Consider the following 21110-nt stretch of genomic DNA (forward strand, 5'->3'; position numbering starts at 1 on the left):
TCCCGGGCCCCGCCGGCGGTGAGCGCCTTCCGACGCCCGCCCCGCTTCCACTCGGCTGGGCAGGGCCGCCCGGGACACCGCCCGGGCCGGGCCGCGAGGCAGGCGGGAGGGGTGCACGGCACGTCACGGCACGGTCGGGTCCGATCCGGTACGGCCCGGACGGTCCGATCCGGTATGGCCGATTACGGCACCGCACAGAACAGAGCGGAGCCCAGAGCAGCCCGCACCGCCCAGACCCCGCGTACGGCTCCACCACCCCCCGCCCGCAGCGCAGCCTGGCCCCGCCCCGCTCCAGCGCGCCCTGCGGCAGCGAGGCGCTGATTGGCTGCGGCGCCCGCGCGGGGCCTGCTGGGAGCAGCGCTCGGGCGCCGCGCTCCTCCTGCGGCGGCGTCGGCGGCGGGCGGGATGCGCGGCCCGGCCCGCGGCAGGTACGTGATGGCGGGGGATGCCCGGCCCGGCCCCGAGCGGCTCCGCGGTGGGGGAGGGGCGCCCGACACTCCCCATAACAGCGCTCGGGCAGCGGCCCCGAGGCAGCGAGCGGAGCAGGGCGGCAGGTGCTCCCTCTTCTCCCTCCTGGCCGCGGGGCAGTGGGGCGGGGCGGGGTGGGGTGGGCCGCGGTGCGGCCTTGGAGGAGGCAGCCCCTGGCTGCGGGGAGGGGGCGGGCGCCGTGCCGGTAACGGGGAGCGGCGGCGCGGAGCGGCTGTCCCGGCAGGCGGGCCGGGGAGCCGGGGGCTCCGCTGACCTCTGCCCAGCCCTCCCTGCCCGCCGGGCCCGGCGCTGGCCGCCCCTCGCGCAGCTGCCGGGGTTGGGTTTCAAAAAAGAGCGCCCGACCCACCCACGGCTCCGCCGCTCTGCAGTCCGTATGGGAACTAATTTGCCTTTTTAATTAAGGCTTTACGAAGCGTAGGACCTTTGTGGGATGCTTCCAGATGGAAACAGCCGAAAATGAAGTTTAAATGGAAAAAAGTTTAGTATTTTGTTGTAGCCGAGGCGTTCTAGGACAGGCCAGCAGTAAATGGTGGGTGATGCTACTGGTTTGGTTTTGCTTGTTTCCGTGTCCACGGCACTCAGCTGGAGAAACTTTTTATGGTCCCAGTGGAAGTTTCTGAGGTCAGTAAATTGTGAGCAAACTGTGAGCAGAGCTGGAGATTTAATTTGAAAGGTAAAATTTATGTTATTTTTAATAGTAAATATCCAAAAATACTTATATAAAGTGGAATCATTAAGTTTGCAAAAAAGACCTATTTCAAAAGTATTGTCCATTCCTTTAGGGGAGAGGTCTTTATGGCTGTATGCAAGGCCTTGATTACAAGTGTGTAACTTCCTCTTTTTTTTTTTTTTTTTTTTTTTTTTTTTTTTTTTTTTTTTCGTAATATGTCTTCTCTTGATGTTATTTGATGTTATTCAGTCTGGAATTTCAGCATGTCAGTTATTAAAATTTACTTGGGAGACGGAGTTTTTTGAGAACTTTTAATCTTTAAAATATTAACAAGCTTGAAATTTGAGACTGACTTGATAAAAGTGTAATGAGATCATGAAGCTATTTTCTCCACCTGGGTGGAAGGGCGTGGATGACTTAGTGGATTTATGCCTCTTTCAAAAGAGAAGCTTTTTCTGCTCTGGTGTCTTAGTCTGGAACTCCTGCTTTTTAGTAAATAACTTAAATGTTTTAGGAGTAGAGGCGCTGCTATAAATATTTTTGTGAGAGTCAGGTAATTGGTAGTAGTGTTTTCCTAAGCTTCTCTGTTCAGTGTTTTTAGTGCTTCATGTGTCTGTTTTAAGCCTGGGATGTGTTGCAGCTATCTTACCTGTGTATTACATCAGTGATAATGTGTGTGGAAATAAGTCCAACTGCACTACTGCTTAGTCAGTGAAATGCACAGCTCTGTGCTAGAGTGCAGCATTTCAGAAGGGAAAAGTCCTATGAAATAATCTTTTGGTTAGAGCATGGGAAGGAAGCAACTTATGGATGATATCTTGCCACGAATAGTGGTGGGTATGTGGAGTGGCAGGTGAGGAGGAAGGAGGAGAGTTTGAAACAGTTGAAGACGATTTGTGTTGTCATGTCAAGAAGAGAGGGGAAGAAGGAGAACATTGGAGGCACTCCATCATAGTCATTGAAAATTTTCCATCTCTTCACTGAGGATTCAGTGGCTAAACTGTAAATGTGAATCTAGTGGCCCTAATCCCTTAATACCTCTTTGGGGAAGGGTTTTGGTAGTATTACAGACTTGCAAAGCAGCATCTGTAAAGCCTGTCATCATCATAGCTCCTGTAAAATCACATGCATCGTGACACTTGTCGAACCTGTTTCTCTTCCAAGCATTTGCCAGATATTAAAAAAAAAACAACAAAAATGTGCAGCAATAGCACCGCAAATGTGTTAGAGATAAGTCAGAGTCACCAGTAGCTCATGGATAATTTGTTTCCAAAAGATCCTCTAACACTTCTTGTGGAGAGGTTCTCAAACTGTGGTTTGAAGGAGCATGGCAGCACAAAGGCCATTGTCTCTCTGTGTCCACAGCTGAGAGCTACCATTGCTCCTAATGGCAGTGGCAATGCTAGGGAAACAAGCTAGATTTGGGAGCCTCGTGCTGGCTTTACAGACTTCTCAATTGGCTGTTTGACCTAGGATCTTTATTGCAAAACAATATGAAAGCTATCTGTGTCTGTAGAAATATCTGGGGAGAAAGTGTAGGCTCAGATCTACTGCAATACTTGTGCAAAAACTCACTTGTATCTGCAATGTCACAGTTGTGTAAAATTCTTGGTGTTAGACCGTGTGGTTAAAAAAAAAAGTCTGCTCTTTTACTGAGGTGAGTTGCTGCAGAAGTGATTATTTTGAGAATTTGTTTGAGTCCAAGGGATAATTGCTTTTCCACGTCTCACCACTTTGTGCTACTAATTTGGTAGCAGTGGAGCTAATTTTCCCATCTGTTCTAGCTTCATTTTCTTGGCATTTCCAATAGGGGTTTCCTTATCTTTAAGGATTGATTTCTGAAACCAGTAGGGCCTGTGTTTCTGAAGTCTTTGGCTTTCTTAAAAGGTGAAGAGATTACCAGACTACAGTAGTGTTTATGCTAGTGAGCAGTGCATATCGTATACATATTAAATTGTTCTAACAGCCTCAGACTGTTTGAAAACAAATTTGGATTGAAATATATCTTTCCATTTTTGGCCAAAGAAAACTTAATAAACAAGATAAAGATCACTTACATTTTTGTCTAGCTAGATCAGTCCTTCGTTTTAATAAGTGTCATTGTTTCATTCCAGAATGAAAAAGGTTTGAGCTCTGGTTGGGATTGAGCATTAGTTTACTGTCAGGGTTGTTTTGAACTGATTACTTTTTTGTTCAGTAGGTAAAAAACTTGTATTTTACATGACTGGAGAGAAAGTCTGCCGTTCTGAGGTTCAATTTAATGAAAAGTTGGTACAATTTTGGTTCAGGAGCTTAGACTCAGATCATCAAGTTCATGTTGTTCATGAGTTCCAGGTTGTGTAGGAGCAGGTGAGCTGCTCTTGCCCCTTTGGAACTGTTCTGGAGTAATTTGAAGTGCCAGTGACTGGGTTGTGCATTGCGAGTTGTGCAGGGAAGATCTGCCAATGTAGTGCTTTTGTACAGCAAGTGAAATCTTTGAAACTGGTTCTTTGAACTTAAAACTGAGCACACAAAAGTACAATAGTGCTATCCAGCATATTCTTGTTGATGAAAGCATACAAAGGAAATAGATTTATTTGAGAAATTTTCTCATTAACTGAAGGTTGTTAATGCTGAATTTCTAGAGTGACAGCTAAAAAGGAATACTGAGTTATCCCTAGGGGCAGCAGAGGAAATAACTGGAAATCAGTATCCTGCCCAGTGCCCAATACTGAGTTTTAAAAATTGTTTTTCTGCTGGAGTATTTTGGTGGCTCTTTTTGCAGTTCATTTCTGCTTGTGTTTTTGAGAACTCCCGTCTGGTTAAGTATTTCCAAAATAAAAATAACTGTGGCTACATCTATGCTGATAAACTGGCTTACAGGATGGCCTATGAATCAAAAAACTGAATTTAAAAATAACACATAGGTACGTAGCTAGACAATGGCCTTATCCAATATTTTGATTTCTTAAGATGTTGGAATGAATTTGAAAATCTTGATTATGTTGTAGATTGCTCCTAAGTGCTTAATGCTTTATTTCTAGCTGTGAATTCTTGTAGAAGATTGATAGCTCTGCCAACATTTGTCCAAAATAGAAGATGGGTGCATTAATTTCAAGATGGAGGGTAAGTAACATTATGTAACAATGTAATAACCTTTAGTCTAGAAGATGGGAGTGCCTAGAACATGCTGAGTATTAATGCTGGCTGAATGATAGTGCTAAACTTTTCCTGTGAGTATGTCACTTAAAACTCCAGTAGTGAGATATCATGACCAAAAGTATTCTTTGCTAAATCACTGAGCTGCAAAACTCTGCTGTTGGTCTTCATTTCCTTTGCAGTACCAGTCTGGCATTGGCTTGGTTAACTTTAAAAAAAGATACAGTCTTAATTCTTTCTGTAAATCTAAATACTTTTGTGGTGCATCACTGGATTAGAAACTGCAGCATCTGTGACTTCAAGGGTTGGTGACCTAGGTAAAAATGGATATCTGCAGAATACATTTCTGACTATTCTAACAAATAATTTGGTAGCTACTTACTCCTGTACAAGTCTGTCTTCCTGTCTGCTTTTATTGCTTGTTGAGTGGTGTACTGAGTTTATGAGGAAGAAAAGGCATGAGGATTTTGGCTACTCTCCTGGCAGGTATAAGTTGTTTGAGTCTAGGTTTGCCTTTGCTTATTAGCAATTGACTTCAGAGTCTTCTGTACAAAACTCCATTAAAGGTGAAACTTTAGGTGGAATATCAGTTTTATATAATAGAAACTCACTTTCAGGGTGATGCAGTGTGAGCTGTGGTTTTTGAATTTGTGATGTGAAGCATGGGGAAAGATTGTGGCTTGATAATTCTCAGAAATTAGGGAAGATTCGTAGAAGGTAGGTTTCCAGTTGCTCCTACGGGGAATTTACTGGTGATGACAACCCTTATTTGCAGTTGCTTATGATTTATTTACACCATGTGTCCTTATATGGAATGAATGGTAGTAAAAAGCTGGAGTACTCAGGTTAGGGCTTCCTCTTTATATTCTGTGTTTTGCCTATTTCTGCCACTGATCAATTCTGTTCTTGTTTTACTTTCCACCCACACATTCATTATTGCTGTAGATGCATTAGAGGTTTTCGTTTTTTGTGATGTAGGAGAGGAACCTTCAGTTAAGAGTAATGCCAGCTGTAAAACAGTGATTCATTATGGTTCCTTCTCTTTGTCACACTAAAGTAGGAAAACGTCTTACCTTTATGTAAAATAGATAATTCATTAATTTATTATGAATATGTCTTTCTGTTAGAGAACTGTTAATATACAACTGTTAATGTACAGAAATCCTCAAAATACTGAGTTTTTAAAAGTAAGATTAATATCTTTGTTCTTTCCCTTGTAAGCAGGCAAAGCCTTCCACTGTAGAAGTATTAGAAAAAATAGATAAGGTATGTGTTTGCTTTTTGGTGTCTTGTTTAATTTTTTTGCTTAGAAATACACCTCCTTTTTGCTGGCCATGTATTTCTCTAATGTTAGGTAAAATATTTCTGTGAAATTTTAAATTATTTTGGTGATTATTCTAGTGGTAGTAGAGATTCTGTATATCAGAAGAATTGTTACCTTTTTTCCTCTTACTGTTTAGCCATTTAAAAAATACCTATGCTGTATAATAGATAGTGAGAAACTACAGAGCAAATATTTATTTAGAGATCCTTAAATGGGAATGAATATGAAGCTGCCTTGATTACGCAATTCAGTTATAACTAATGGTTAAAGTCCCATGTAATGGAAAATGTCACTAGTGCAGAGTTCCATTCATCAAGTTGATTAGAAAAGCTCCAATATATGGTTTTATGTGTAGAAGTTGTAACTCTAGTTAGTGGAAGTAAGTAAGGTCAGGGGCAGAATAACTGTATAGATTGTTCAGTAATCAATTGTGATTTTTCACCTGCATTTGTGACAGATGTCTGTACTCTGTGGGGAAATTAACTGTTTTGAAATATGCTGTTGATATTTTTGTTTTCCTTTTAATGAAAATGTGAGTACTTCTGTTGTCACTTAAAATACAGTCAAAATATTTAACATAGCAGAGCATTACTCAATTGCTTATTAATATACCAGAAGCATGATACAGGTGTTCAGGATTTCACTCTTGATGTGAGGAAAGTACTGACAGGAAAACACGTAAACTGATGGAGAGGTCCCAGCAATTTGCCATGTTAGTAGAAAAGTCTTAGAGGCATTTAAAATTCCATAGGTACCCGATGAAAGCTTTGGAATGCTGAGAATGGTTAGTAGTGACTTATGTGACAGTAAGGACTGCCATTCATAAGATCCTGCTATTTTTCACTTGTCCCAAATATACTAATGCATTGCAAATGTGAAAAAGTACTGATTTTTAACTTACCAATTGCTAATAAAGTGCAAGTGGCCCATAGGACAACTTTATTAATGTGGAGTATTTATGCTATGAAAGTTATCTTTGGGCAAATATTGTCATTTATCAAAAAGCTGTTTGACTTTTCCAATCAAGTATCAAACTGATAGGGCTGTTTTTTGCAAATATTTAAAGGCAGCTTAGTAAAACCACTTTCTAGTTGCACTAATAAGACTGAACCTTGTTTATTTGCAGGATATAAAGAGATTAGAAGAATTTAGAGAAAAAAATCAGAGGCTACAGAAACTATGGGTTGGAAGGCTTCTTCTCTACTCCTCAGTTCTTTACCTTATTACTTGCTTAATTGTATATTTGTGGTGTCTTCCTGACGAATGGACAGCAAGGCTGACAATGACACTTCCATTTTTTGCTTTTCCATTGATGTAAGTAAATACGCCTTTTTTACTTTCTAACTGCTGTCTCTTTGATAAAAGGAGATGGAAAATGCATCTCAGCAGGGGTTTGGGTTTGCTTTGACAATCCTTGAGATGTCATAACTTGCTGTATTTTTTCTCCTAAAATATATTCAAGTAGTTAGGCAGACACTTTCTTTGAGGGCAATGTCTCATGGGTCTAAATCTTATCATCAAAAGATAATAGCATCTAAAGTTACTTGGCTTATAAAATTATACTGGGCATAGAGAGCTGTGTCTGAACAGCTGTAAGGTAATGTAATATAAGCACAAAAGCATTATCTTGGGTTTTATTTTTACTGCAATTTGAAAAGTAACATTACTATATGGAAGCAAGCAAAGGTGTGTCATGTACATGTGAACTATAGTGTATAAACCTGGGAAAAATACAAGAATGAGTAGAGAGAATTATTTTCATGTGTTAGGTGACTATTAACACAGAATTGACTTGAAAGGTCATCACCCTAAGTGTGTTGAAAACTAGTTTTACATGATTAGCTGTTTTCTGGAAAACCATTGACTTTCCTTCAACAACAAAATGTGCAGCCTTCATTGTATGTGAACTGGAGAAATATTGCCTACGTGTTTGTCCCACTGAGCTGATTGGCTGCTTATCCGGATGAGTGGCTTTTGTTGTCTAAGAAATTTACTTTTCTAAAAGTAACAAAATGGGCTGCCACCTCACTGAACAGCTGCTTTGCTGCCTCCTCCTCCTCCAGATCATCATGGGGGTGAGAGCAGCCTCCTGAGCATCTTTGCTACTCACTGGGAGCACCATGCATTTACTGATTTGCTGAAATGATCATAAGTACTTCTGTATTTGTACAGCACCTTTGTGCAAAAGCATGGTTCGCAGATGTCCTAGCTTTAGACTTGAAAGGCAAAGTCAAAAGTAAATATTTGAGTCTTTTAAAGTTTGATGAGCGTGGGTCATCATAATGTAGCATGTGGAAAAGCCTCAACCTGAAGATGCTTTTTGTATGGCATACTGCATTATCCATAATGTACTGATATGCTGCTGTTGGGGACTCCTGTGGAGAAGATACGTGGGCAGCAGTATCTTGACTGGAAAGGATTAATATAGAAATTAGAGCTCAAATAAGTCTTTTGCAGTAATAGGAATTAATTTTGTTCTTAAGGACAAGCATTTCAGAGTCTTTGTTAGTGTGTGAGGCTTGTTCATGCTGATAGGAAAGGCTTGTAAAAGAGGAAGTATTGCCATCCTCTTTTCACATAGGTGTTTTAGAATTAGGGTAGAAATGAAAGCTTTTATTATTGAAGGTGATGGCTTCTAGTGCTGTAGTTTGAATTTAGATGTTGGACTTTTATTCTCTAATTTGTCTTCTAGTTTTGCTTATTTTTCTCAAGATAGCTCTCTGTAAAATTCTGATTTAGATATCGGCTTACTAGCACTTAGAATCAGACTGTTGTTCTCTTATGACTTGCAACTGTTTATCAGATTTTTTTCCCTTAAGCTATTCCCCTTCAGCTTTTTTTGGCAGATATGAATGGCAAGCAGCTGCCAGCTTGTCTTTGTTCTCGGTCAAGAGGTGACTCCATGCTGAATGCCTGATGCCACCCAGTAATAGCTCTAGAGATTTTTCAGACCTAATCAAACGGGAGTATGTCTGTCTTTTCCAGCTTGCAGTCAGTCACCAAATTATTTCTGCCTTAGGTCTGTCCCTCAGGGTCTCAGCAAGTTACTGATGTTTTTAGAGCCAGTTAAGTTTTAGGAACATAACTTGATTAATTTTAAATGTATACCGAAATATCCAAGAAATTGAAGAAATATATTAGCATGTTAGAAGGGTGCTCTTCTTGAACTGTATTTTGTTTGAATTGGTTTTAATTTGCTTGCACTGGTTTTCACAGATTGGTGTAAATGGTCAGCTATTAGACTTCCATTTTGGATTTCCTAAAGAGGAAATGCTTTTTTATTTCATGATGTCTGACATTTCTTATTTAGAATACAGCTTTAGGTAAAAGACTATTAAGCATACATTAAAAAAGAAATAATGCTTTTGCCTGTGTAACTGGGTATTTAAGACAGCTTAAATCCTTCTTTGTTTATCTTCCCTTGGATAGGCTGCTCTCAGATTCCATTTGCCCCATCTAACTTGCCTAACTTGGATTGTGTTGTTAATACTTGAAGGCATTTTTAACTGGGCAACCACTATATAAATACAGATGTTCTTATGAATTAAAAGTCAAAACTCTTAGAGCCTTTTGCCTGCGTTCTTATCCATGCTTTTAGTCAGATAACCTTTCTAGCCTTTAAGATTGTTTTTTTTTTTTTTTTTTGTTTTTTTTTTTTTTTTTTTTTTTTTTTTTTTTTTTTTTTTTTTTCTTAAATGAAACATTGGTATTTTAGGCTCTATTATTTAATTAACAGTAGGAGGGGTTTGGATGCCTGGAATAGTTTGGTGTATGAGGTTTGCCACTTGGCTTAGACTGAATAACTTACCAGGAAAAGTGTCAGTTTTAATATTTAGAGGCAATTCTAGGCTTTAAAACACAAATGAAGTCCTGATGATTGCAGAGAGACCTTTCAAATATAAAATGGTCATATATCAATTTAACTTCATCTTGACATAAACTGCTCCAGCTAAGTCAGCTGAAACCCTACAGAAACTGAGTAGACCCAGAGCTGTCTAAAATCACTAGGACTCAGGTCAGTTAATTCTGCTTGGGAGTGCATTTGTACAATAGCTCTATCTCATGGTAGTAGAATCCTTCTCGCAAATCTCTAAGTTTCATTTTTGGATAAAATGCATTATGAATCTATCAAGTAAGAAGTGATGACTAAGTAATTTTCAGTTCAGCATTTTTTAGCAAGTGATAATATTGCTGCTGGTGCCTTAATATTTCTGCCTTAAGTAACAGTTAATTTTAATAGAAAAGATTATTTTATTTAGAGCAATATTGATGTCTTGTTGACAAGATGCTGATTTAATTTTTAGTTTTTTATATAAATACTGTTTGAAGGTTTCTGTCCTTTGTGTTTGCGAAATAAAATCTCATCTGGTATTTTGTTTGCTGAATGACTTCAGAAATGCTTACTGTAATGTATTTTAATTAATATAATTCTTCTTTTTCTTCTAAAGAATCTGGTGTATAAGGACACTGCTCATTTTTTTCTTTTCCAAACGGACGGAAAGGAATAGTAAGTATTTTTTCCTTGTGGTGTTTTTTTTTTTTTTTTTTTTTTCTTTAAAGAAAATGTAGCTAGTTGAGAGTGATGCTTGCTATGATGCTGTAAATGCTTTTGATCATTTGGCTTCTGGGAAGACAAGAGTAGCCTTTTAGTTGATACTGACATGGGTAATACTAGGTAAACCACATAGTTCATGAAGGAGCAGGAAGGAAACTGCTTCATCTTTCATTTCACTTAAAAATTTGTGTTAACTTTCTCCTGTCTTTGCATGTGTCAAAAGTGTAATGGAATAAAATATGGTGTAGAAGTAGGAGCAAGGGGAAAGGAAATATAAACAGTAGTAGTAGTTCCCTTGATACTTGCATCTCACAAGTATTCCAGCAGTCTTAATCTGTTATCCTTATGCAAAAGGGAAGAGATTTATAGCAGATGTGTCTAACTTATTTGTCAAGCTATCTTTTCTCTTCCAAGTTCTCCAAGGCATACTTATGTTTTCCTGAGAGGGAAAGGTATAAGCAGGTGTTTTTCTGCTTTTTTTAGAGCTAAGGAAAATTGGAAGTCATGTAACAAAACTGAAAAGTAATGGAAGTGTTCAGATATATATAAAAAGTTGTTAAATTTTACATTAGAATGAATCTGCATGCTGTTTAAAAACAGCATCTGTGGCACTTGTCTGCAGTAGTTAGAATTCATTTGAGACTTTCCTTGAAAGCAGTCCAGCCCGTAACAATATCTCATGGTGATGTGAGCAATAGTACAGGAAAACCTCAGTGTTGCACTGTGTTTTATGACTTGCAGAACAGCATGATGTATTTAATTTGTGACAGCTTACAAGTTAAACATCACTTTTAGAATTTTTCTTAAACTTAATGTTTGCATTTCATATGCAAGCACCGAACATACATTTTTATGTAGAAATAAAATTGTCCATATATTCTGTGGTGCTGTGTGATTCATTTCTAAGGTGAAATGAATGATTTGCATTTCATGGCTGAGTAAGAAAAAAAGTGTGTTTCTCTAGTTTGCTTAAATGTCTTTATTGCTGTTTTGAGCATACAGGCAGGTCTAGTGCTTTTGTTGAACCTGTGTTTAAAGGGTTTAGTAGATGATAGAACATGCCAAAAGGGATTATTTCTGTGTGGTTCCAGAGACTGGATAAAAATGAAGTGTTTTACCTCGGAGATAAAATCCCTGTATTTGAAAAAGAAAAATTGAATGTAGAATTGAAGCAGTAAAGCAGGAGAAAGGGTAGCTGAGAAAGCAAACTGTCAAATAAGTTGCTCAAAGCTAAGTTTTTATTCTGGGATAAGTTAGTATAACATACTGAGACTCTGAATGAGTTACTTAATACAACAAAGCTGTGCTGGATAACTGGTGTACACCAGATTTGGGAATGATCCTGTGAATGAAGAAAGTTTGTAGCTAGACTCCAGTGAAGGTGTTGCAGAGAGATTATGGAATTTCATTTTTTAAGACTGGTCAGGCACACAACTGTTAAAGATTTAGGCTGATCTGTCCCAAAGCATGGAGAAAATAAATGAGGTATATTGCAGGTATTGACTTCTCTAGTATGAAATTTTTTTTAGGTAGGTTTAATTAAGATGAGATATGTTGGTGTCTTGAGAGTGCTTTGCAGTAATTGCCATTTGGCCACGTTTGAAGGGGCAGGTGTTTCATGAGGTTCTTGTTGAGTACAAGAGGTAAAGTGATCAGAAAGAAACACTCACATGTGAAACTGATTGCATTGCTTTGTGGAAGGCTATGCTTGAAGATGTTCTAGGCAGTTCTAGGCACCAAAAGCACTTGCAGTTTCTTGCGTAACCATTAATAGCTGGCTGTATTCTACTATTTATTTGGTTTCATGATGCCACACTGCATTGCAGTACATTTTAAGCTGTTCATCTGTGTGAGACTGTGTTCTAATATAAATGTAATATATATAAATGTAAAATTTGGTGAAAGGAGGTACCTTACTAATTTGAAGATGCATCCTTTCTGGAATTGTCCATCTTCTGTGGTCCATCCCAGGATTAAAAATTGGGGTTTTTTGCCATGTGCTATTAACAAATACAGGTTATTGCATAAATAAATCACCTTTAAATATTTATTGCATAAATAATCACCTTTCAGATATGTGCCTGTCAGTTTTACTATTTTGCACATTTAGTAAAGAAGTTTATTTGATCAAAATGGATTTCTGCATTCTGGAAAAGTTCAAGTAATTATTTGTTCCCTTAATTTTAAGTAACAGTTTTCCTGAAGTAACTCTGAATATTACGGAATGCTTATTCATAAATAATAAAAATACAAAGATAGGTGCGTTTAGCTTGATTGGTTTTGGTTTTGTGTCTTGTAGTTCTATAAAGCTTTTTCTATCTTTAAAATCTGAAAAAGGGGTAAGAATAGGTATATTTTTGCAGGAAGTAAGCTGCCAGTGTTCAGTAGAGCTGAGAAAGGGTAACAGTTTATTGTTAAAATCTTGCTGTGAAAAGAGGTAGTAGAAAGCAAATTTGTTGAGAGAGTATCTTCTGCATTAGGTGATGGCTTATTACAGTGAATTTTCCAGAGTGTCAAGCTCCAAACATTGACTTTCAGGAAAATCCTACATGCATTTGGCTTTTCTTCTTTCTCTTTCTCCTAGAGAGGTTAGGTGTTGTGCCTGCCTGTTGTAACAGTCTCTTAACATTTAGTACTAAAATGACCTTCTGGTAGATGTTCTTAGAAAACTGGGGCTCTGCTGCAGTCTGAGAGTACAGAAAGAGGGAAATAGATTGAACTTTGAAGCTTGGAATTGACCTGGCATTTGAAACTAGTATGTGTTAAGAGGTTTATGTGAAACACTGAAGCCAGTAAATCTGGTGCTCAGATATATTAATGCTTAGACCTCAAGCTTTTTTCTGTATTTTGACTCATGAGATTAAATGTATTTGGTCCATTGTTGTACCAGTTTTAATGTAGGTCAAAGCAGGGCACTGGCTAGAATTGGTTTGCTTAATGAGGAAATGGTACATAAAATTTTTTAATAGTTATAACTGTAAAGTGATAACAGTGGGCTATAATTTATAAGCAGTTTCAGCATTTTAAGTGATTTATTTTCACATAAAAATTCTAGTTATTTTATACAAAGTTTACTGATGTTTAGAGTTGGTAGTGGTCAGTGCATAATTTTTCCTGATTTCACAAGGCAAAGTCAATGTTTAGAATGTGCTGAAATTATCTTACTTTATATTTAAAAACTAATGTATAATGTCCTTCTTCTAGATGATGCGCTGGAAGATTTAAAATCCCAAAAGAAAAAAATAGTAAGTAAAACTTCAAGAAAAAAATATTGTTATGGTGCATTAGAACTGGGGTATTCCAGATACTTGCACCAAACTTGATCAAAAGTTAACCTCAGTAAGAAAAAATTAGGATGGAAAAGGTTCCAAGTATTGGATAAGTTGCCTTCTTTGTAAAGTTTGTAACACTGAAAGCTGTTTCCTCTCAGTTTAGTCACTCCATGTGGAGGCTTGTTGAGAGAGGAAGATGTTTTCTGACATGGTTGGCTTCACCTGCCCTGTAAGGCAGAACTTTAAAACTGCCACAATCCGAACACTCTCTCCCCCAAACCTACCCTGCCAAAGCAACTCCTCCTCCCTCCAAAAATTCTATTATGAGGCTTTGTTATTAATGAGTTTCACAAAGTGTTCACCTCATACCTTCTGGATTTTGCCATGGTAGCTAAATTAATAAAAAACTCACAGCAAAGGTACTAGAAATGAATTGGGTAAGAGTCTGGTATTATGTCATGATTTGTGTTTTATCACTTCTAAGATGTGGATGTAAAAAAGATAACCTGTAACCTAATTATGTCATTGTCCTTTGAAAAAGAGAATTTGCTCATATTTAAATGGATGTGTCCTTTGGTTGTAGTAGGGGTGCAAAGGGGTTGGAGAGGCTTACATTTTCTAGGAAGGAAAGAAACCAACATGACAATTATGTTCAGTTTATTTTATGAAAACTGCTTAACTGAAATTAGTTAATGTTTCCAGTTGATGTAGTCATTTGGTAGCTTTAAAGGGAAAGTTCTTGAAGCTGAAAAAGCACAGTGGAGAACAGAAGAGTTTTTGGAATCTTAAATGTCAAGTCTTCATTTTGGTTTAGGTTTAGTTTTCTGTAATAATGAAAATCTTTTTTATAGAAGAACTAGTAATACTGAATTTTTCTGTGTGAGAAGCAATAAGGACAAAAGGCATTGAATAAAAAATTAGTCAGGAAAAACATAAATGTGTATTTTGCTTATGCAAAATATCAAAACAATGTACTGTAAAGAACCAGGATGAAACAATGCACAATACAAAAATGAAACAAGTGCATAGGTACTTTGCAGACAATAATGAAATTATAGTGTAACTGTGGAGAATTTAAATCTGGAAGTATAAATTGAGTATACATGCAAGTCAAGCTTTAATCATTAAAGATGAACTTCTAAATAGGATTAGTGAAACTGAGTTCTGGGAAGTCCAATTATGTATAACTCAGCTATTTTTCAGAGTCCGTGATTATCATGTGAACTTGTTGGTGCCTGGTTCCTTACAAGGACCAGAAGCAGAGGACTTACTGCAACCTCTTGAATCTGTGCCATGTTGGTATTTTTTATTCAGAAGATGGACTTGGGAGGTTTATCATAATTTAAGATATTCAATTAAGCATTAAAATTAGATAATTATACATGAAACAGAACATGTTGAAATGAGCTGGAAGGGGCTGCAGGTAACAAGACAATATAATTCTTGTTTTAGATAAAAACACTGAATAAATTGCATTCTTTAAAATTTCATTTTGGTAATACTCAGATTTCATTTTGTTTTGTTTGATTAACTTTCTTCAGGAGTGTCTTTGGCTATGAATAACCGACTTTTTAGTAAAACAAAAATCAATGAAATAATGGGGTGGGAGAGGTTTTTTTTTTCCTGTTCAATTCTGATTCGCTGCTGAGTTTGCAAATAGGATTATTTACTAAGAAATTTATATTGTGTCCTCCAAGTATTTAGGATAAGTAAATTATGTGTTTCCTGTTTATTTGTAATGCAAATTGTTTTCTAGGCACTAAGCCTGCTGCAACAGCTGTGCTTTTTCACTTTGTTGCAGCTCAGCTACCTAATTGCTGGATAAATCTTACATTGAAGACAATTGTCCTTTTGAAAAATGTTACAGTACTTGTGTTTTACAGTCATGTGGCCCACCTTTTCCCTACAGACATTACTTGTGTGCTGAAGGGACATAAGGTTGTTACAGGGCTTACCTGTAAATGGTGTAAGCTCCTCATCTGCTCTAATGCCCTGGTGGGTTTGCACTGATTGCTCAATAGAAATTAATTTCTATTTAACTTCTCTTCTGGCGTTGGTGACGTAGTCATGTGGGTCTAAAACTTGACAAATACAGATACTTCATCTGGAAATTACCATTAGTATTGTCTATCCTGTAATTTGACTCAAAGTTTGTGTGATACTTATTTCTCACAGAACTGACTTTATGCTGGATTTTTTCCTAGTGAATACTTTAAAGCTTGTTGAGTTATTAACTGGGGGGAAGGATTAAGTTAATTAGCTGTAATTAAGGTGCTGCTTCAAGATACAACTTTGTTTCCCTCCTTGATTATGAGGAGTACTGTGGTTGTGTTCGTGACTGTTTAGCTGTGATTTTGGTCTCAGAGTTTCTCAGTTAATGAGGATGTCAGTCCTTAAGCCTGAACCTGGGTAGATGAGCAAGTTCAGAGGGTTAAGCATATTAAAGCAAGGGTACAGGACATATATTAAGCTGATACAACTGGGAATTAGTGGAGAGTTTACCTGGTACAGTAGTCTTAAAGATGGGATAATTCTTAGCCTGAGGACAAAGTTGTGAAGGTAGTATAGTAATTACCTTGCTAATTTTAGAATCAAACTTGGCTGAAGCTTGCTGAGCTACTCTGAATAGTAGGCTAAGTGTAATATTAGACTTTTACAGACTTCCAAGCCATTTCAGGTAAGAGTTTAGAAATTGCATCTGTTAATATAAGGAAAACAAACCCCAAAACTATTTGGATTTCAAGGCTGTCTTGGAATTACGTTAGTAGTGGGAAAAAAATGCAGCATATGAGTTCTGTTACTTAAGTTAATTACTCTTTAATCAGCTTCATCTTCAGCCTTCTAGGTATAGATAATCACTGATAGTTTGATAACTTTCAATATTTGATAAAAACTCTGCTAGGAGTTGGTTCTTGTGCAAGCCCAGTTTTGTCTAACCAGTAAATGCTAAAGTAGTTCAAATATGCAGCTGGAAACTCAAAATACAGTTAAAAATCATATTTACTGATGAAGGGTCAGTTACCTTGGTGGTTTTAATGTTGGCATGGATCTGATTGATTGGATTGATTACTGTCACTTAAATGATTATTTCCGATTTTAATGAAACTTTTGCTATGTGTACTGGTATATCTTAAATGGTAGACTGAAATGATTTTCATGGCTTTGTGTGAACATAGAGAAAGACCTCTTCATAGTTGGGTTTGATATACCAAGTAATCCTCAGTTTATGAACTCACATAGTAGTATGGTGAATAATGAGTGGCTTGCATCATGCCAGTACTTAAGTCTTTGGTTGCTAAATTGCCTTTACAAGAAGCTTAAAAAACATGACTCCTGCTGTTCAATTTAGGCAGCTGATGTCATTCCCACAGGAATTTTGTTCAGTGGCCTGTTGGGAAGGAGTTCATCCATGCAGTTGTTCATAGGAAGAGAATGTGGTACCATGCTTGTTTGAGATCTGATTAATTCCATGAAAAATTCATGCTTAGACTGGTATTACCTTTCTTAGAGAGTTCACTTGTAATTTGGGTTGCTCAGCATTATAATTTTATTGATGAGGCTAGACTATGAGTTAGCCCTTGGCAGAAAGTAGGAAATGATTTTGTAGGAAAAGTTTTGGATCTCAGAGAAGGCTGAATTATGGAAAAAGTTAGAGGTGTTGAGCGATTTGCTGTGTTAGTTCTCAGCATTAAGTTAACCTTTCCAGGATTATGCTTCAAGATGGTGAATGTTCCAGAAGTCAGTGTATTGGTTTGCATTCATAAAGCTTCCTGTGTTGGCAAAAAAGCTTCCTGTGTTCCTCTGCTATGCAAACACAGAAGTAGTATTTAAATTTTACACAGGCTTTTACTTTCTTCTGGTAGTTACACTGATTTCCTCATAGTAAGTAAACTTGGACCTTTTTGATTCTTTATTTGGTATTGTCAACCAAATTTCAATTTACTTTAGAGAAGTATGTTCTACAAGTGAAAGTATGAGAAATGTAAATATGCTTGTAGAAATCCTGACAGTTTCTATATATTTTCAAGAAATTTGTAGTCATTTGTGATCCTGAATTCTTGTTCAGATTCAGCTTTACTAGAATTTTAAAGCTATGTATGAATTTTAAAATATGAAGAGTAGCTCATTGAATTGTCCAGAAACTATGTAATGTGGCAGATAACTTCCACATCTGAATCTTGTGGTGGGAGTTGAATTATGTTTCAAAATAATGTTACTGTTTTTGCAAAACTTGTGTATCCACAAATAACTACTATGCTATCTAATACTGCTGTGGCAAGAAGTGCTTTAGATAAAGAAAGTGTCAAGTGATGGTGGAGCATTCTGGTTTTTCTCCCTCTTAAAGGTCACTTTGTCCTGCAGAAAGTTATTTCTCGTTTTTCTTTTTGGCTATACAGACAATAGCATGCATTTTATGTTCATTGATGTGAAATGAATTGGGTTTTTTAAATTTGGACTTGGCAGCCACATATTAGCACTGACTATTAATGCTTCCTGACGTTGCAGCTTCACCTCACCAGCCTTATCCCTTTGTATAAAAGTCTGTCTTACAGTTTTTACTTTTATAAGCAATAAATACTTTATTTTTCCTATTAGGTCATTAATTCTGTTCTTATGGCACTGTGTGGCATTTGTTTTACGAAGTTAGTGGGTTAACTCCAAAGTGATGCTGAAATACAAGTTTAGGAAATTGATTTTTACTTTCTTCTTCACTCCCTTTTGTTTCAACAGTCCTTAATTAACAGCCTGGATAGTATTCATTGCCTCAAACTTCAAGAAATGTCTGGAGGAGTGGGTGTTAAATGAATACACAGTAGCCATTAAATGGAGTGAATTTTTATTTAGCTTCTGAGGTCTATTTGTAATCCTGAGGTCTGTCTAAATGCAAAACTCCTGCACAGTCTGTATATGCAGGATGGCTGAAACTTTAGTTTCTTACTAGCTAAATAATGGCATAAAATTCATGTTAACCTCCACCATTTGTTATTTTAGCAGTGATAAATGAGTTTGAGAGAATTTAATTTTTTGACCACTGACCTTTTCAGTTTTGCAGTTTATGCCAACAGCAAACTTCAGAACAGAGTCCCCACATTTAGAATATGGCCATTAGTCAGCATATCTAGGAAGAAAGGTCTGCTTAAGATACTGTAAAATGTATTATAATTTCTATACATATTAGGTATTTGTCATAACTTCAGCTATCTGAGTTTTAAAGTTAAGCTGCTTCTGATGTTGGCTGTTAACCACTAAAGTGATACTTTACTAGTGATTACTTTTTTTAATTAAGCCCATGTATTAGCTATAAAGCCACTTGAGTGCATTGTAAATAAAACGCTGTAATAATGAAGTGCTTTAGTTACACTCCCTAAAGTATGCATAGTTCTCAGTAAATTTTTTTATTTAAATTCTTAACGTGTTCCTTTTTCTGAAAAGCAGTTTGAATTGCTGTAAAGATGTAGATCCAGCCTTTAAAGTCATTTGAGCAAATTCCATGACTGTTCTCTAGTTAGTGAGTTTTCACAGCATTTGCAGCAAGCTAATTGCTTCTGCTAATAAATAATCTAAAATCGATGCTGACAGCAGTTAATTGGCACAGGGACTTTATTCTGTAAAGCACTTGGCTAACGACCTTCCTTAAATTAATAGCATTAAGTGCTATGAGGAAATAAATCTAAGGAATTGCCTGTCATTTGCTTGTCATGTCTAATAACTTCCAATAATGATGGCTGATAGATTTTTGCACATTCCATTATTGAAGTTGGTGCTTGTAATTATTCTCCTCATTATATGTAAACAATTAGCAATATTTGGTGTTTCCTTGCAATAAAGCTGTTAAATACAAGTAGTCCATTAGAATTTAGAAACTATTCTTGAAAGCAAAATTTATTTTCCTTTGAATACGGCAAATCCTCAGGTATCTGAAAATGCTACTGGCTCATGGATGAGCTTCATCTTTTGGTAACGTTGATAATATGCTTGTAAATGGGAGGCTATGGTGGGGGGAAATTCTCTGTAAAATTATCTATTGATGTGTGGAACCTTTCTGTTTCCAGCTTGAGGAAGTAATGGAAAAGGAAACGTACAAGACTGCTAAACTAATCCTTGAAAGATTTGATCCAGAATCAAGTACAAAGGTGAATCTTGTTATTGATACTGATGTAATATGAAAGGTACTATGGAGCTGAGCATTCTGATAATATTATTTATAATTAATTGGCAGGAGACTGAACTACCATCTGCTGGAACATCTGCAACCCCAAGACCTGGACAAGGTAATAGCCCTGTAAAACGGGTGCTCTTTAGCATAGATACTCATCTTTCACAGAAATTTCCAGTCTAGAAGTCTGTCTATGATAAAATTTGTAGATCAATTGACCTTTATTTAGGGTTAATAGACTGTTCATTAGGCTATGCCCATTACTGTTCTGTATTTTTCAGGCAAGGGATGTATTACTAAAGTCTGATGTTCTAGACAGCAGGATGTTTAATGCTGCTTGATGTTAAAACTGAGAGAAAATTTAACTTCCTGTGACATACTTGCAACTTTTCTAGAATACTAAGGTATTTTCAAATCCTATGTAATATTCATTGACTTAACTTTTCAATTGTGTTTCTATTTATGGCTAGTTAGACCTTTCCTAATGCAGTGCTTAAACTAATTCTATTTGGTGCCCAGAGAGGAAAAAGAAGCTGGTGCATAATTCAACTACTTTCTAGTTGCAGAGAATGGACAGTACTCTACTGCTTTACAGTGTTTCATTTAAAGGTGCTATTGAATAAAATAAAATAGAAGGAACTTGAGTGTGTTTCAAGGAAGCCTTGTTTCTAGAGATTGCCCACACAAGTTTCAAAACTCGACAGATCTCACATGCAGTAGAATGCTTATATTAAAAAAGTGATATTTATGCAAATATTCATGCTAACAGACTACGGTTAAGTTTTGTTAAGGTCGAGTATAATACGCTGTAGTTAAACTGAAAATGCTTGTATGAACACAGTATAAAGGCTGTCTTGTGCTGTAATACTGAGGATTGCACTCATGCTTTAAGACCAATCTTCATTTTTAACTTGCTGTTATAACCTGAAAGGGCTGATGCTCAAAATAAACTGCAGAATCTGATATGCATACTTTTTCATAAAATAGATTGTTTTAGAATTTAATATTAGAATTATCAGCTTTGTGTTTAACTCTTGTGGGTAACCAAACTTCTTTTTTTCCAATTTTTCACTCTTGGCGTATTCATTTTGTTCAGTGCAGAGCACTTGGATTTACTAACAAAAGTGTTTATAAGCTGCATCATCAAATTCTTCTTGCTTAGCTTCAAATTGCTGTGAAAACATTTTGAAACTATCCTTACTTGTTGACATTGGCAGTGAATAGTTGCAGTGCAGTACCTCGATAGTGAAGCTTTAATCTCTTCTGATGTCTTAGACACAACAGCTTTTTTTCAAGTTTGCTCCTTGCCTGTCTCTCCCATGCTCTATTTCTGCAGCATTCATAGTTTTGTTCAGGTTGAAGGGCCATTCTGACACCCTGTTCTTTTCTCTGCCTTAACGCAGCTCGTGGGTGGTTGCCAAGATTTTTCCGTTATACCTGTAATGTGTAGGTAGTCGGTTGTTGGCTTTTTTAAAGCTCTTTATAAAATTCATCCTTGAGCTATG

General features: G+C 37.1%; 1 protein-coding gene across 5 annotated transcripts in view; it reads left to right on the top strand.

Annotated features, from left to right (window-relative positions):
* The first annotated feature begins 382 nt into the window (after window positions 1-382).
* LNPK (lunapark, ER junction formation factor) overlaps window positions 383-21110 on the top strand; it is a 46936-nt gene continuing 26208 nt past the window's right edge. For 3 of the 5 annotated variants that reach the window (XR_014590498.1, XR_014590499.1, XM_083864792.1), the window contains exons 1-8: window positions 383-428; window positions 4183-4264; window positions 5519-5563; window positions 6748-6935; window positions 10070-10128; window positions 13381-13421; window positions 19502-19582; window positions 19669-19720. Coding sequence is in view for 3 of the 5 variants with exons in the window: in XM_083864792.1 (XP_083720918.1) it covers window positions 4238-4264; window positions 5519-5563; window positions 6748-6935; window positions 10070-10128; window positions 13381-13421; window positions 19502-19582; window positions 19669-19720 (493 nt within the window). In the remaining 2 variants the exon portion in view is untranslated. Of the gene's footprint in view, window positions 429-1021; window positions 1111-4182; window positions 4265-5518; window positions 5564-6747; window positions 6936-10069; window positions 10129-13380; window positions 13422-19501; window positions 19583-19668; window positions 19721-21110 lie in introns of those variants that run through there. The other 2 variants (XM_083864794.1, XM_083864793.1) reach the window with 2 other exon arrangements.

Source organism: Zosterops lateralis (genome assembly GCF_965231275.1).
Source record: "Zosterops lateralis genome assembly, chromosome: 7".
NCBI lineage: Eukaryota > Metazoa > Chordata > Aves > Passeriformes > Zosteropidae > Zosterops > Zosterops lateralis.